This window comes from Antechinus flavipes, chromosome 6 (genome assembly GCF_016432865.1).
Source record: "Antechinus flavipes isolate AdamAnt ecotype Samford, QLD, Australia chromosome 6, AdamAnt_v2, whole genome shotgun sequence".
Lineage (NCBI taxonomy): Eukaryota > Metazoa > Chordata > Mammalia > Dasyuromorphia > Dasyuridae > Antechinus > Antechinus flavipes.
Window position 1 is genome coordinate 214,303,148 of NC_067403.1, and position 17,717 is coordinate 214,320,864.

Here is a 17,717-nt window from a genome sequence, read left to right on the forward strand (position 1 = left end):
TTTTAATATGTTTTGGGAGCAACCTACTAAATACATAAGCATTGTCAGTATTCCTTTTGTTTGGAAGTATGCCACCCCCGCTTTTTTTTTTTTAATAAAGGTCATTGATACCTGTTTCTTGTATTGTCAGTTACTCTTTGGAAGTGTACAGTAATACTTTAATTTTCAAGCTGTCATCTTTCTGATATTTCAACCCCAGGGAACATTGATAATCTAGGGGGAGAAATTAAGCTACTCTGAAGAGTATTGAAAATATTTGAGAAATCCCACAAAATTCAAAGAAGGCATGAATTGATGGCTCAGTCAACAGATTTGAAGAACAGAATCATCATTGGTGAGAAGTGTTAAACAAGGTCTCACTAATTCTTAAATTGAAAAGAAGCAGGAAAAAAAGAGATAGGAAATAAGAAAGAACACACACACAAAAAAAAAACACAGAAGGGAATAGAAAACAGCAGAATTGACAAGATTTAATTCAGTGGAGGCTAAGTGGTAGAAATGGGATAGACAAACAAAGCTACAGACAATGGTAAGGAGGAACAGCAGAAAAAGTCATGTTGGAGGAGATTAACATTGATAAAATAATAAATGGTCTGAGGTCATTTATGTGGTTTGTAATGATGGTGCTTTTAGGTAAAGAAAAAATTACATTATAATTCCTATATACTATTTCTAAAATATTTTTGAAGAATATGGCATTAAAAAAGTTTTAGCTTTAATGAATTAAGTTTTAGTTATGTGGGGAAAATCTTTCTATCCAGAGCACATGTGTCCTTAAGGATGGTTGAATTTAGTGTTTCAATTTTTTTAGGTACCTAGGGAGCCATTCTTTACAGTGTCACAGAGGCCTGAAAGATATATATAAGGTTCCCTTCCCTGTTCTCCCATACTTTTGCTGTTTAGAATTGTCTTCGTGTGTATAGTTTTAGTAATAGAATGTATTTATCCTTTGGTTGTTTAATTCACTGTACATAACTTCATTAAATAGGAAGTGTTTTGAAACAGAAAATGCTTTTCATTCCTTTAAGTAGACCCACTACCCTCTTTCTGAAACCTGAACTAAATTGACTCTTTTTTTTATAATTACTATTTGCTCCATGAGAATATTTCAGATAAATTTATAATGTTTTGATTATCATGTAATTTTTATCCCTTATTTAAAATTTTATTTTTCCATAGTTACATGCAGTTTTAACATTTGTTTTTTTAAAACATTGAGTTCTCCTTCCCTATATCCCCCCAAATTGAAAAGGCACATGTAAAGTTGTGCAAAACATTCCTGTAAAAGTCAAATCATATATTTTTAAGATGATTTTTAACCTCAGTTCCCAGATTTAAAAATCAACTTATATAATGAATTTTCAGAGTTTTAATATTGATTAATATTTTAGTCTGTCCTATAATTTACAAAGTTAGTGTCCTTGAACTTTTATATTCCCTTTCCTTCTTTGAATATGTTCTTTAAACATTTTGGTCTATTTCACAGGCCATATTCAATGGAAAGGCCACTTTGAGGAAAGTATTTTATAAACTAGCATGCTGTGTGAATGTGAATTATATATATATATACATATATATATATCCTGGGAAGGATAGCAAGAGGAAATAAAGTTATATTATATTATATATATATATATATATATATATTAATGTTAAGGTCCAATTTTTGTAGATGCCTTTCTCTTTTTTTCCTTAATGGTTTTTTCTTTATAATATGGTCTGTTAAATGTTTAGAGATTCATAAATGTTTTGAGGTAGCTTCAAGTCTACTTTCACAAAATATGTATTCATATATTCTAACATACTCATGTTATACTAATGTTTCTTTTCTTGGCTTTTATGAACACTTGGGTGACATGGGCACTTTTTCCTAAGATTCCTAATCCTTCATTGGTTGCTTCTTTTTTGGTCAGAATTAAATTTAGAATAGAGCATCTCTGTTCTTATGGAGAGAGAAATTCTTCACTTGCTAACAGTTGTATTAGGTGCCCTTCTTCTAGCAGATTGAGTCTTCTAGTAGATGTCCAGAAATCCTGAATTCCTCTTTCCCTACTAAAGTTAAATTCTTGACTAGTTAATATGAAGAAAGATTTATCCATATCTTTCATTTGAATTTGTTATATGCTAACATAATAATATAACTTTATTTCCTCTTGCTATCCTTCCCAGGTTGTTCCTACTATACAAAAAACCTTGGATTATGTCTCGATCTAATAGCATTGGAGCACCTTGAAAACGGGCTTTTTTTTTTTTTTTAAACATATTGGTATCATGAATATCTTGCAATATTATAGGTGCTTGAGAAATAATTGTCATATTAATTAAAAGATGTCAAAATACCTGGTTGTGTTCCTTCACTTATTGTAAATTACAAATTTACATTATTTCTCTGGACCTTCGTTTTCTGCATAATAAGATGGTTGATGCCTTTCTCCCTCAAATTCTGTAATTTTATTTCTCTTGAAATTTGAGGACCTCAAATATAGAAAATGAACACTCTTGTACTAACCACAGCTCAACTATTAAGTGGTCATTGACCTTGGACATGTTAATTAATGCCTCTGCCTATCAGTTTTCCCCAAGAGTAGGATAGGGATGGGAGTAGGGTGGAGTTAGATTAGAAGATTTCTAAAATCTCTTCTAGTTCTTTTATTTTGGGTTCTGGAGGAAGAAAATGATATAGTTGAAGAAATGATCAGGAAAGACTTTAGAGAGGAAGTAAGAGTATATGTTGGTAGTTGTTGATTAGATTTGGAAGAGCAGTTTATTTAGGAAGTAACTAGTATTAGAAAGAGAGGAAGAAATCACTTTGAAATAAGAATAGTAAGTTTATGGTGGGGAGGAGTAGGAATGTTAATAAAGTAGTAGGACCTTAAATGTTAGGAAGTAAATTTGGAACTTTATCTTATGGACTGTGAGATTGCATTAGAATCTTTTGAGTAAATTAACAGACAGCAGTATTTTAAGATTACATTGGAAGGTAGTATACAGAATGAATTGGTGGACTGTTGGCAAAGAGACTAGGAGATCCAATAGAGTTAGATAATTGAGACTTGGATTATAGCTTTAAGAGATGAGAAATAGGAATGAATCAAAGATGATTTCTTAACTTTAGTGTGTGGTATCAGCAGGAAGAATAATAGCTGAAATAGGTGAGGTTTTATATTGTAACTAAAGTGTCAGCAAGCATTTTATTAAGTGCCATCATATGCTAGACTTTATGCTAAGCACTGGAGATAAAAAAAAGAGGCACAGACAGTTCTGCCTTTGGGGAGTTCACAATCTAAAGGGGGAGACAAAAAAGCAAACAGATATGCACAAACTGTATGTACAGTATAATGGGAAATATTTAAAAGAGGAAAGGCACTAGAATTGAGTTTGTGAAAGGTTTCTTTTAGAGGGTGGGATTTTAGTTATGACTTGAAGAAAGAGGGAAGCCAGTAGGCATAGATGAGGAAGAAAGTATTGCAAACTCAGGGGACATGTTCAGAAAATGCCCAGAGTTAAGATATGGAGTGTTTTGCAGATAGAATAGCCAGGATGCCAGTGCACTGGATTAAAGAGTTTATGTTGGTGGGAGTAAGATGAAGAAAGTTAGAAAAGAAAGGTGTATGTTTGTTGGGCTTTGAAGGCTTTGAATGCTAAACAGAGGATTTTGTATTTATCATGGGAGTGATAGGAAACCACAAATTTACGCTGTTTTTTTTTTTTTTGGGGGGGGGGAGGCAGATTGGGAGAGAGTGATAAGATCAGACTTGAGCTTTAGGAAATTACCTTGGCAACTGAATCTCCATTTAGAGTTTGGAATGGTGAGAAACTTAAAGTAAGTCGCCCTTATCAGCAGACTATTTCAATGATTCAGGCATGAGATGATGAGGACAAAGTAGTGATGGTGTCAGAAGAAAGAAGGAAGCTTAAGTGAGAGATGTTACAAAGGTAAAGTTGGCAGGTCAGGGCAACAGATTAGATATCTGAGATGAGAGAGAGTGAAAAGGCAAGTGTTATGAGTTCAAATGTTGGCATTCTTGTTCTTCTCAAAGCACAGCCGGTTTAGAGGCTTAGAGCCCTTCGGATGTCTCCAAATCCAAAGGTTCTGTCCTTTAGCCTCTGCCTCTGCTTTCTTCGGCCTCCAATCAACACAGAGATGGAATGTCTCTCTTTTCTCCTTCTGGGGAGCCCAGCCACCAACTTGCCGCGGAGAGAGGGCTTCTGGCGTAGCTCCACTGAAATCCGTCAAAGTGTTCTCTGCACCAAAGTCGCTCCTCTCGAGTCCAGCACGACCAGCCAGCCAAGAGGAAAAAATGTATTCTGCCATAGATCCCTCATCGCTGGCCTTTTATCTGACTCTTCTGAGAGAATGGGATTATGGGTTTTCTCCCATAGTGCTCTCTGGCCCAATGAGCTTTAAGGGAGGTGTGGACTCCCTTGAAGTTAGAAAGTGTACTTTGTGAAGCTAGCATACTTGTGGACTCCAATGAGTAAAGGTGTGAACACAAGCCTTGTCTTAATTAGTTCTACTTAGTACCTTGTTTCAGGTTCTGGCCAAAACATCTTCTTGTAAGATTAGATCAACTCTAATTAGTTAGCAGTTAGTAAGGATTCCCACAGGCAAGGATGATTACTGTTGTGAGACTGGGAGGATTATGGTGCCTTTTAGCAGTACAGAAATTTGGAGAAAGGTTGGATTTAGGGGGAAAGAAAAATGAATTCCACTTTGGACATATTTGATTTTAATATTTATTTCTCTGGACATCTTCTTTGAGATGTCTGAAGAGTAGTTGGAGTTGGGAGATGGAAGATCACCAGAGAGATTGGGGTAGGATTAGTAAAACAGACTCGGCAGGTTATTCTGATTCAGTCTTTTCATTTTACAGAAGAAACTGAGGCACAGAGAGGGATAGGATGATCATCACTCATCAATGCAACTTTGAATTAGAAAGAGCATGAATCTTGCTTTTCTTGGCTGGAAGTAGGAGGTTCCTGGGGGGTTGCATTTTATAATTTAGCAACTCAATTTCAACTTTCTTATTAGTAACTGAAGTAGAATTCTGCCCAGAACTGAGAGAAAATAAAAAAGCCCTTTAATGTACAGGGTGCCCCAAAAGTCTTTGTGCAGTGTTAAACTTCAGTGGCATAGTTGGCAAACTACAGTTCCAAACCTGAAATCCAAAGCTATGGTTTTTATATTTTAAAATAAAGTTGTATTGAAAAGCATTAAAAGCCATTTTTAGCTCCCAGGCTGCATAAAAGCAGCTAGTTGGCCAGATTTAGCTGTTAGGTAGTACTTTGGTGACTTTTGCTCATAGCTTAAAACTATAGTAATAAACCTTGTATTTTGTCAGATTATTCTAGGATAGTTTGACTTTGCTGAAAGGAAGTAGGATCATTTTAGGTCACAAACAAATAACACAACATGCTGAGATGTTTTCCTTCCTCAAATGTGTTACCTACTAAATGTTTCTCATGTTAATGTTTATTACCTTGCAAAACAAAGATTTAGCTTTGTTCTGCACATGAAAGGTTTACTTCTAGGTTTGGTACTAAATTTAGACTAGATTTACTATTTAAAATGTTACCCTACCAATTGCTTGAACTCTTGGCTTTTCTATTTTTGTTGAGGAACCTATTCTAGAACCCTTAAGGGCATTTTTTGGTTTTAAGGGATCAAGAGAGAAGTAGGCATTAATCAGTATGAGCCATTTTACTGTTGAATCAAATTTTAACTGTGCCAATTATTTTGTATCTGTCATTAAGTAGAAATATCTGGAATCTAAACATTTTTGAATTAGATTGAGTGCCGGCGGAATGAAAATAAATTTATATAAAAAAGGGGGGGGGGGTCTTTTGAATTAAACATTTTATGCAAATTCATGTGGAAAAACCTTTTTGATGTCTTCTGAATTAAATGTTTTGTGCAAATTCATGTGGAAAACCTTTTTGGAGTGTGGTAGGGATGGTGCAAGACGTTTGATAATCATACCTCATAATTGCTTATGCACCCTCTTCAAACTGTTTCTTTTGTTTGGAATATTCTTCCCCAGAAACTGTATTGAAATTCTGCCCTTCCCTCAAGGTCCAGTTCAAATGCCATCTTTTTCTTGAAGGGAAGCCAACTGGCTAAGGATAAGTTTGGGGACATGTCTTTAAAGTAACAGTGAAGTATTCGTGTGAGCTAGTCTGACAAGCATTTAGAACTTGAAAGCATAGAGTCAGTGAGAAACTGGAGCTGGAGGTATTTTTGTCTCATCTGAAAAACAAATATTAGATAGGATATCTCTAAGGCCTCTTCTAAGTTCTTTATAGATTATTTCTTTATTTTATATAGATTCTCTATAGATTATTCACTTCCTTTGTATAGAAGTGATCATTTAATCAATGAGAATTCATTAGATATTTGAGTTTAAAGCCATGAGATGGATGAGGAATAGGAGGAGTGATTTCAAATCCCATAGTCAGTAATCATATATGTACTACTTATTCTGTGTCAATCACAGTGCTAAGCTCTGGGTTACAAAGAAAAGGAACTATATCATCATTGCTTTTAACTAGTTCAAAATCTAATGAGGGTTAGGGAAAGCAACATGCAAATAACTGTGTACAAACAAGCTAGAATATAGAGCAAATAGATAATATTCACTTGAAGTGAAGGTACTAGCATTGAGAAGTGAGAGATTTTCTCTAGACTAGGATTTTTTGATGGATCTTGAAGGAAACTAAATAGTAGAAATGAGGAAGGAAAATTTTCTAGAGGGATGTGTGTGTGTGTGTGTGTGTGTGTGTGTGTGTGTGTGTGTGTGTGTGTATGTATGTAAATTCCTAAATTCTGGAGATGAAATGTTTTGTTTGAGAAATAGGGGAAGCAGCCATTATCACTTGATCAAAGTGTACATAGGTATAAGAAGACCAGAAATATGTACATGGGTGGTGGAAAGCAAGTTTGGAAGGAATTTGAATTGCCAAACCGAGGATTTTTTAATTGATCCTGGAGATAAATGAAAAACACTTGATAATTGAGTATGGAGTTGATATGATATGGACCTGTATTTCAGAAAATAACTGATAGTGAGTGATTAAGGAGGAGGAATTTGTGAAAGAGATCCCAGACTCACTTTAGCTAGGAATATGAAAATGTTTTCACTTTCATAGTGATGAAGTTGTCTATCTTGGTTGTGATAAGCTAACAAATCTAGTATGAATTGAAGACAAAAAAGGAGAAAGAAAAAGGGTGGTGGATAAGTTGTCCAAAAATGGCTGGCCCAGTATAGTGACAAAGCGTTTTAAAGTAGTGTCAGACTTTTTAGTCCTGGTGATTTTCTGTGGCATGGTGGGTAGTATCTTTTTGATGTCTTTAACCTTTGTATTTGAAGTCCATTTCTTGTAAGCCAATATTACTTAAATCTACCTAATTATATCATGAAATCTTTGCAGGCTTTATTTTTTGCATCTGTTCTTGCAAAGAACTTTTTAAAATACAATGTTTTGTAGCCTATTTTCCTTTTTTTTTTTAATACAGCTTTTTGACAGACTGAGGGATGAAAATCCACAATTTAGACAAAAAATCATAGCAATCAGCAGTGAACTCACGCAACCGAAACTGGCCCTTACTGAAGAAGACCAAGAGATCATCTTAGATTCTACTAATATCATATTCCACTGTGCAGCTACTGTCAGATTTAATGAAAATTTAAGGTAAGTTTGAAATTTATTCATTTTGGCAGTTTCTTTTAAAACTCTGTGATAGAGGGTAAAATAAAAAATTTTCTTCAGTATAACCTACTTTTTATTTTTTTTTTTTGTGAAAGTGTGTTGAAATTATATGCAATACTTAGCCGGATGTGTTGTGTGGTTTTCATTGTTCTGATGTTTTCAGAATAGTTAGCTTTTTTCCTTCCCTTTCTTCAGTTTAAAAATGCTGAAAAACTATTACCAAAAACCAGTCGTAGCTAAGATCAAAGCTTTACCCTCTATTTCAGAGAAGTAAAATGAAGGAGAAGGAAAGGAAGCTGATGGAAAAATTTAGGATTGTTTTGTTGGTTCTCTTGACTCATTTCATTTTCTTTCTTGAGTATTTCCATATTCTTTTAAAGGAGTGCTGTTTTGATTTTAGTCAGAAAGCTTCTCCAGGGAAAATAGCATTTGCTTTTGGCAGGACTATTTTTTGGAGAGGGGATTAGATTTTTAAAATACTCAACATTATTAGAAATCTAAGTAGTGTAAATTTTTTTAAAAAATTACTTGTAATGATGTCTCTTCTTAAGATGGCAGGGGGAAAACCCGCCTTGTTCAAATGTTGCTTCACTACTTTGCCAGTAAGTTTTCAGAATGACAAGCTCCTGTTACTGTTGAATCCAAGGTTTCAATGCTTTTCTTATTACAATGTGATAGCAGCTAACAAAGCAGATATTTCTGCACCAAGAATTTGCAGGGGCTGGAAACTAGTTTCCTGATTTTTAAAGGTTTACATTTTTTGTTTGTTTTTATAAAGTAGTTGTTACAAAAATTTTGTAGTTGTCACAAAAATTTTGTAAACAGGTCAGATCTTTTTATATTGCATATTATTACCATAAAGCTATACAACAGAAGCATGTTGTGGCCATAGTGCCTTAGTCTCTGGTCAGATTTTCTACTATTAATTTAGTCCAAAACATCTGTTTGGCATAACACTATTGCAAGGAGAAATTAAAGGATACTGGCCTTTGTGATGAAAATCTGTTAGCTGGGCTGAAAAGGCGAACATGTTTATTTCACCCTGGAATTCTCACATTAGAAGAAGTTTTCCTCACAGAAGGTCCCTTCCTCTGACTAACAGATTCCTCCAGGCCCCTTCCTCTGACTAATGGATTCTTCCCAGAACAGATTCCATTTTAAGGAAATTTATGATGTATTGTTGGTTCTCTTGACTCATTTCATTTTCTTTCTTGAGTAGTTCCATATACTTTTAAAGGAGTGCTGTTTTGATTTTAGTCAGAAAGCTTCTCCAGGGAAAATAGCACTTGCTTTTGACAGGACTTTTTTTTTTAAGGATTTTAGGATCCTTAAGCCAGTCATGTCTTTATTCCTTTCCGGGGTTCACACCTCACTTTCTAGATGGACCCACCTGAGTAGTCCAGCCCTCTCCTTTTTTGACTTCTTTGTGAGTGTTTTTTTTACTCCATTAGAATGTAAACTTTCTTGAGGGCTAAAACTGACTTTCTCTTTGTATTTATATTTATGCCATTTAGCACAGTGCTGGCACATAGTAAATATTTTAAGAAATGCTTGTTGACTTGGTTTTTAATTAGGTAAATTAACTTTTACAAAGTAATCTCTCTTGGAAGGATAAAAGTGCAAGGAAAGTAAGACATTCCCTTCTGAGGAAGAAATCTCTATATTTGTTACTGCCAATTGTTCTTTTTCTATTTTTTATGGCAGAGCTTATGTTTACAAATCATTTAGAATTCTCATTTGATCCCCATAATTCCTGTAAGGTAGTAGGTTGTATATTTCCCCCATTTCCATTGAGATTTATAAGTGGTAAGTGAATTGCCAAAGGTCACACAGTTAGTTGGTGGCAGAGCAAGGATTCAGATCCATATGTTCTACTCTGAACCCATTATTCTTCTAACAATACACAAAGAAAGGAGAAAGGATGCTATTTTCCTCTCCTTCTTGTGGTGAGGGACAACTTAGTCATTTCAGTGAAATTCTTACTTTCTGAGTGACATTCATCATACTGGTGTCTGACTTTTACCTTAAGGGGCTTTTAACTTTAATCTTTGCCATTGAGCTCCACCTGAGCCTTGGGCATTGGCATACACTGCCTTTGTGAAAACATGATTATTTTGAAACTGAAATATAGTAAGATTATTAAATGATGAACAGAATTTAATGTACTCCGTAAATCAGTTAGCATTCACTTATTAACAGTCTGCTGTGTGCCAAACTTTGGGACTACAAATACAAAGAATGAAATATGTCTACTCTCAGGGAATTTACATTTCAGTAGGGGCGATAGAAATACCTGAATAAGTATACATAAAACAAATTTGAATGAATAAATACAAAATAGTTAACTCTGTGGTAGCTTTGGAAGAAATGCTATATATGTAGATGTAAGTATCTATATATTTGTGCATATATATACATACATACAAATATACACACACACATATACATACATACATACATATATATATATATATATAGTATCAGGGGTAAATATTTCCTCATTTCCCCTTTTTTTAATGCTATATATTACCTCTCTTCTTTTTAGTTACTTTCCACATACCCTTAAATTGTGTCTCCCCTGGCTTGAGCTCCTTTTTACATACTTTCTCTAGTTCATTTATTCCTTTTATCATCCTTTGTCTAGTTCATTTGTTCCTTTTATGTTCATTTGCTTTAGTGCCATTTCTACTTCCTCTTATATCACATTAGGAAATAGGATATTATAGTGTAACTATATTGACTCCACTATCAGTGGAGAGAAGACTTTTCTATAGTTTTTACAGTTTTTCATTTTCCATCTTATTTTCTTTTCAGTTTATTCCTTAAACAACCATTTTGTTGCAAATATAAAGTGATATATAGCTTTTACAATAACTAGAACTCTAAAGATCCTTACTTTTGTTAAAAATTTCCTTATCTTAATCTTATGGATACCATTTTAAATCAAACTTATTTTAGTGAAGCTATTTCCATGTCCTAGCCAGTGATTATGCATATCTATATTATTTATGGTATATGAATTTTACATATTATATTTTTACTCTTACATTTTGCATATTAGTTTCACATATTATGTTTACACCTATGTTATTCTTAATTCTGTGCTATATGAATTGATCTTTGAACAGAAACCAATTTAATAGAAATCTACTTTTATTTTTGCTTTTTGATCTAACTTTAGATTAAAATTTTTTGTTTTAATAGTAACAATTAGCAAAAACATTCATATAAGGTGAAAATGATTTACATGGAAATATAGACAAGTAATGGGATATTATCATTTAATTAAGACTGACAAGTTTGAAGCATATAAAGAATTTTGAAAACCCTTTATGAAATAACTTCAAAGAAAAAAATGAAAAACAGAGTTTATACTGACTATAAAAGATGGATGAGAAGAAATGTCCTGATGAAAACTTAAAATGAAACATGTGAAATTTTATGGGATAAATGTAATTAAATTGCAAATAGATAAAATTTAGTCCAATTGAGTATTCATTACATATTTATATATTTTAAATATGTTTTAACAAACATATAGACATACATAGACACATGTAGAAAACATTTCTATTTTTAGAAGTAGATAAGATTCTTTGAGCATATTACATAATATTATCTTCTGGTTATGTCTAGATATTTATTATATGATTTTCTTTACAGAGATGCAGTTCAATTAAACGTGATTGCTACTCGACAGCTTATTCTCCTTGCACAGCAAATGAAGAATCTGGAAGTGTTCATGCATGTATCAACAGCTTATGCATACTGCAATAGAAAGCATATCGATGAAGTAGTCTATCCCCCTCCTGTTGACCCCAAGAAATTAATTGATTCTCTAGAGTATGTCTTTTTTTTTTTTTTAAATTAAACTTTAGTTATGTAGAGATAAAAAACAAAGATTTGCTTTTTTTTTTCCCAAGTAATTTTAAAATCTTTCCTCCCTCTCCCAATCAAATGCTTTGGCCAATTATTTTTAAAAATCTGAACATCGGTCTCTCAGCACCATACATGCTGATGTTCCTCTATTTTCCATAAACGATTTGTTTTGTGAGAATGGCAATATCATACAAAGGAAAGAACACTGGGTTTGTAGCCTGAAGATCTGATCTTTAAACTCAGTTTTCTACTTAATACTTGAATAATTTTGGGCAGGTTACTCATAATCTCCAAGCCTCATGTGTTCATCTATAAAAGATGTAGCATGGACTGGATTTCTACAATCCCTTTTAATTTTGACCCTGTGGTTTATGCCTGGTAGTTTGCAAGTGTAGGTAGCAAGGAACAGGGAAAGAAATCTTTACCTCCTTCACTCTTGATAACAGAGATTTAAGTGTTTCCTTAAAGTTGAAGATAGAACAAGTAATCGTTATCAGTATTTACTCCTTTCTGGTAGTGGGCAAGAGAGTATTTCTTATTAGTTAATCCTGACTTTGTTAGTGTTCCTGATCCTTAAATTATATTGTCTATCAATTACTCTATACTTTTGAGAATGTGGACCCTCTTATTTTCTTTGACCCATCGACCTTGAGTTGAGAGTGGCACTTTCTTTTTAAAAATTGACTTGTGGGAAAGTTAGATGGCACAGTAGATAGAGCAGTGGCCCTGAGCCCAAATCCGATCTCAGACACTTAATTCTTCCTAGCTATGTTGACTCTGGGTAAGTCACTTAACCCCAATTGCCTCACAGAAGAAAACAAAGTAAAACAAAACACAAATAAAAATTGGGTTGCTATCGCACATCCCAAGCAACTATTCTATACCTTTCCTTACTTACTCCATCTCATCATACATAGAACTCCACCTTCTACTTTAGGGAGAACATTAAGGCCATCTAAGTTACTTTTTAACTCTAGCTCATGACAAACTCTTATGTGGAATGTAGGTCATAGCTTAAAAAAGAAATCCAAATGAACTTATTTACTAATTCTGTGTCCTTGGACAAAACCCCCTTAACCTATTCACTGGCCTTCAGTTTTCTCATTTGTAAAGTGATAAACTAGAGCAGTAGTGCCATACTCAAACAGAAACAAATCCCCAGGAATCACATGGTGATTTAAGAAAACACAAATTTACATTATACATTTTATATATATATATATATATGTGTGTGTGTGTGTGTGTATATATATATATATGTATATATATATATATATATATATGTGTATATATATATATATATTTTATTAATTTTGTCATGTATTTCCTGATTACATTTTTATCTGGCTTTCTGGTTTGATATTTTTGGACTAAATGACCTTTAAAGTCAAAGTCCTTCCCCTCAGGTTCAAAATCTGTGATTCTACACAAAGAATAAATGAAGATTATTCATTATACAAAAGAATTCCTTTAACAGTATATTTAAAATATCCCATTTTGCATATAATTTTTTGAGGCACTGTGTTATCCTAGTTTTCTTGGTATTTCAGTCCATATTCTAACAAGGCAGGAAAAAGGCCCCTTAGATAAATTAAATTATGGGAAAACAGATATGTTTTTTGGTGAAAGAATATTCATTGATTTCCTACCATGAACCTAGCATCATATATATTTATATGCATCACAACAAAGGGGACTTTTTTTCTCATGGCAGAAGTTGCTAATTTCTTTTTTTTCTTTCTAACCTTGGAATTAAAAGTACATAATTATTTATAGTGAATTTCTGCTTGGTTACATAATAACTTTTAAAAAAAGTTTATTATGTTGCTAATATTTGTGGACAGCATTGAAATCTTTCTCACCTTAAAGTTGACACATTCAAACACAGTATATGTACACACTTACATATGTACATATATAAAACATATTAAGAGTATGTTGCAACTTTGTGCTATTTTTGCTAGATCTTTGCAAAATTTTTGTAGTACTTTCTTAAAGGGGAGGAGAATGAGAGGAAAATATGAAAAAAAGGCTAAATTATTTTTCACTGAACAAAGAAAAACCAGTTGAATCAAATCATGAAATATTTGTTCACTTTTACTATGTTTGAGGAACTGTTTAAAAAACACTTTTTAGAGTAAAAAAAATTTGAAACTAATCCTTTTTCTTTTGTGACTGCTTTGATTATTAGGTGGATGGATGATGGACTAGTAAATGATATCACTCCCAAACTTATAGGAGACAGACCTAATACTTACATATATACAAAAGCCTTGGCTGAATATGTTGTGCAGCAAGAAGGGGCAAAACTAAATGTGGCAATTGTAAGGCCGTCAATTGTTGGTGCCAGTTGGAAGGAGCCTTTCCCAGTAAGTCACATCTAGAATATAGAATGCTGATATATTTACACTAATTGTAAAGTGTTACATATAAGAAAGTGAAGTATAGACTAAAACTTCATGAAACTTTGAATTGTAGTGTGATTCTTAATTTTTAAGTCATTACAGGAGCACAGAAGACTTTGTAAGGGTGAATGTTGAAAACTATCTTTGCATGTATTTTGAAAATAAAAAGCTAATATAAAAAAAAGAAATTAAAATGACAAATAAAAAAAGTAATTATAAATTATTAAAATAATTGATGAACATGGCTCCTTATAAAAATGACTTGTTTTAAGGTCGTTTTATGAAATATTTATGTTTCTGTTAGGGTGCTGGATAACATATAGGAGTTAAAATATTAGCAATGTAGATTAGCAACATTTTGGTAAGGGATATAATGTCATTGTATTCTATTCAAATAAGACTCAGTCAAGTCAACTTTCCCTATGTTTGTTTGATATGCATTTCTAAAAGAGTAAATTTTAATTTCACATGAATTTTATAAATTAATTTTATATATCTATATCATCATTGCCTTCAATCTTCAGCACTGATTGGGATCCCAATGTAAAAGAAAAAATAGTGAAGTCCAGAACATTAACTGTTTTACCCTTTATCCATAGCTGGTCCCCTCCCCAATTCTTCCTTTCTCCTTTGGTCACAAAAACAGTTGTGAAGATTAAGATGTTTACAAATTTTGGACTTGGATATAATTTATGTTTAATGAGTTTTAATTCAGCAAAGTGTATATTTGAAAATATCTGGGACAAAATAACCCTGGTACACGAATTTGTGTGAGAGAGTAGAATTGTTGTTATGTGTTAAATAGTGTTTGCTTCAGAGCTTATAGAGAGGTTTCCAGTTCTTAATCAGATCCTAGTCAAAAGCTAGCCTTGATGGTAGAGGGGGCCCATATAATATACAAGTACAAAATTTTCTTCCCTTTTAGTACCTTATAAAGTAATAAAAATCTGTTTACATAAAAGTATTTTGGGGGATACATATTTAAAGGAAAGACTGTGGTTTCAATTCTAAAATGATTATATTTTATTTGGTTAACAGGGATGGATCGATAACTTTAATGGACCAAGTGGTCTCTTTATTGCTGTGAGTAAACCTCTAAATTTAATTAGTGCTACATGTTTTTTCTTCCTTTCTTAGAGGGTTTGAGTTTAAATTTCTTAAGCATTATGTTTGTTTTATTTCTTCAAAGGCAGGGAAAGGAATTCTTCGAACAATGCGTGCCTCCAACAATGCCCTTGCAGATCTTGTTCCTGTAGATGTAGTAGTCAACACCAGTCTTGCAGCAGCCTGGTATTCTGGAGTTAATAGGTATATGAGGTGACAGTATGGGCTTATTAAGTTGTTATTTGCAGTTCTAGTAAGTCGGGGGAAATGATTTACTAATGTGAAATTTATAAATTAAGAAAATAATTTTTTTTTTTTCTGAAAGTGGTACACTTTTTAGAATTCCTGTCATTGCACATAAAACTGAGAGTAGGGTTGTTCTAGATATGTTTTACCTTCAGCAAACCTTTCTTGTGTTCATTTATTCTATTGTATATCTCTCCCAGTGATTTTTTTTTTTTTTGATAGGAAACAGGGTCCACTGGAGAATAATCCTGGAATCAAGGAATTCCTAGTTTCAAAACCTGTATCTGACCTTAAGCAAATCATTAAACTAAGCAGATCACTAAACCCCTCAGTACCCTTAGGAAACTAAGAATCTTAAGTGCTGACTTGCTTTCACATAAGAATTTCCTATACTATAAAGTATAGGTCTAATGTCTGTTACTGGGCTTACTTTATTACTAAAAGGGGCAAAGTATTAGGTGATTTTTTTGTATATATGTTATTCTGGGCAAAGGACGACCTAGTCCACAATTTGCCCCAAATATAGGCCTATGAAAATTCAACAAGAAAAAACCCAGATAATAGATATTAAAATACTCTTCCTTGTATTTCCTTAAATTTTTAGGCTTATCTTTGGCTTTTGGAATGGTTAATCCTGAAAATAATTATGCATTGAAGAAATTATGCAACAGAAGAAAATAACACCTGTAGTGGACAGAGTTGTTCTGACCAATAGTCCTATCATAATTCTGTCATTAATACATGATAAACAAATCTGACACAAAGTTTCACTGTAATTCATTTAACTGATTTTTCCACATATTATATTTATGACATTATTACTTTGGAACTGTGTTTTGCCCAGGTTCTAATTTACTTAAATCTAATTAATTAACAATAGGTGGTTTATGTCTATAGTTTCTATTGAGAAGTTTTGGGATGTTGAAATTCATGAGTAATTAAAGTAATTCAGCTAATAAATGTAGATTAGCCCATTAAGAATAACAGTGGCACTATAATTATCTAAAAGGTATGTAGACTTATCTTACTTAAAGATGTTTTATGCAGGGTCGGCTTGGCAGGTTTGTTTGTTTTTTTGGACACTTATACTGATTTTTGACTTTTCAGACCAAGGAACATCATGGTATATAACTGCACGACAGGCAGCACTAATCCTTTCCACTGGGGTGAAGTTGGTATGATTTTTTTTTCCTTTTGCTTTCTATAAATCTTAGAATAAATCTTAATGTTACTGATCAGAATAGTTTTTTAATTATTGTTTTAAAGATCATGTACTCTTGTAATTCTTGAGGACTTAAGACTATTCACTTAGAATTTATTTTTTATAATCATTTCAAACTTACAGCATAGGCTTTGTGGTTGAATTCTTGAAATGATTACACCTTGCTGTGTATTTCCCATCTGCCATTTTTGCCCTTAATTCCCAGCTTGTCTTTTTCCCTCCCACAATTGCTCCACCCATCTTGTGGGAAGTAATGCTCCTCTTTTTTGACTGGGACTACAAGCTGTACTTTGCTGTAGCAAAATGGAGTAAGTTCAGTGGGCATGGCTCCCTGCTTTGAGAGCTGGAGACAGTGTGATAAGAGATGCTCCATAAAGTAGATCCAGAATGGCAACAGATGAAGGCTACTTGGGAAGTGGGATGATGCCTTAATTTCTATTAGCATCTTGTGATATTTTTAACTAGACTAAAACAAATATGCAGTCAAATTTGAATTGCTGTAGTAGAAATAACAGTAAAACTAGTATTTCAGAGATCTGGGGCCTTGTCATATCTCTGCCACAGCACATCTTTGTGGCCTTGGACAAGTGGCTCATTTTTTTTGTTTTAATTTCCTCAACTGCAAAATGATGAACGAGTTGGCAAAAGTATACTCTGGATATAGGTAGCAGTGAATCAATTTTAAATCAATGTACCTTAATTATAGACAACTTGAACCAAATTCTGATTTTATTTGGTCAGTTTTAATGCAAAATGCATTTTCTGTTATTGAATATCAAGGTCAAATTCTACCTTGAATTGAAAAATTATTTTCAAATAAATACTTTAAAATTGCACATTATCATATTTTCCAAGTTTTTCCCCATGGTTTTCTTAACTTATACTAGAGTTTTGATTAAAACTATTTAAATTTTCAAATGAAAGTAGATATTTTGAAACTCAAGCTCAGTTAGTGTTTTATAAAGTTTAAAATTTTGAAATACACTAGATTGCTATTTAATAGGTTATATGTACTCCAAATAAAGTATAATAATATATCCAGATAATAATAGGGAAAATTGTTATATATATTAATATTTCATTAAGATATTTGAAAGTAAAAAATAAAATAATGTTGGGTGACTTTACTTTCTTATGTATATGACTTAGGCAAT

At 32.8% G+C, this 17,717-nt stretch overlaps 1 protein-coding gene across 4 annotated transcripts in view; it reads left to right on the forward strand.

Annotated features, from left to right (window-relative positions):
- FAR1 (fatty acyl-CoA reductase 1) overlaps positions 1–17,717 on the forward strand; it is an 89,867-nt gene that overhangs the window by 47,122 nt on the left and 25,028 nt on the right. For all 4 annotated transcript variants that reach the window (XM_051964082.1, XM_051964080.1, XM_051964081.1 and 1 more), the window contains exons 3-8: positions 7,514–7,689; positions 11,371–11,550; positions 13,778–13,955; positions 15,030–15,074; positions 15,181–15,299; positions 16,449–16,516. In XM_051964082.1, the coding sequence (XP_051820042.1) occupies positions 7,514–7,689; positions 11,371–11,550; positions 13,778–13,955; positions 15,030–15,074; positions 15,181–15,299; positions 16,449–16,516 (766 nt within the window). The remainder of the gene's footprint in view (positions 1–7,513; positions 7,690–11,370; positions 11,551–13,777; positions 13,956–15,029; positions 15,075–15,180; positions 15,300–16,448; positions 16,517–17,717) is intronic.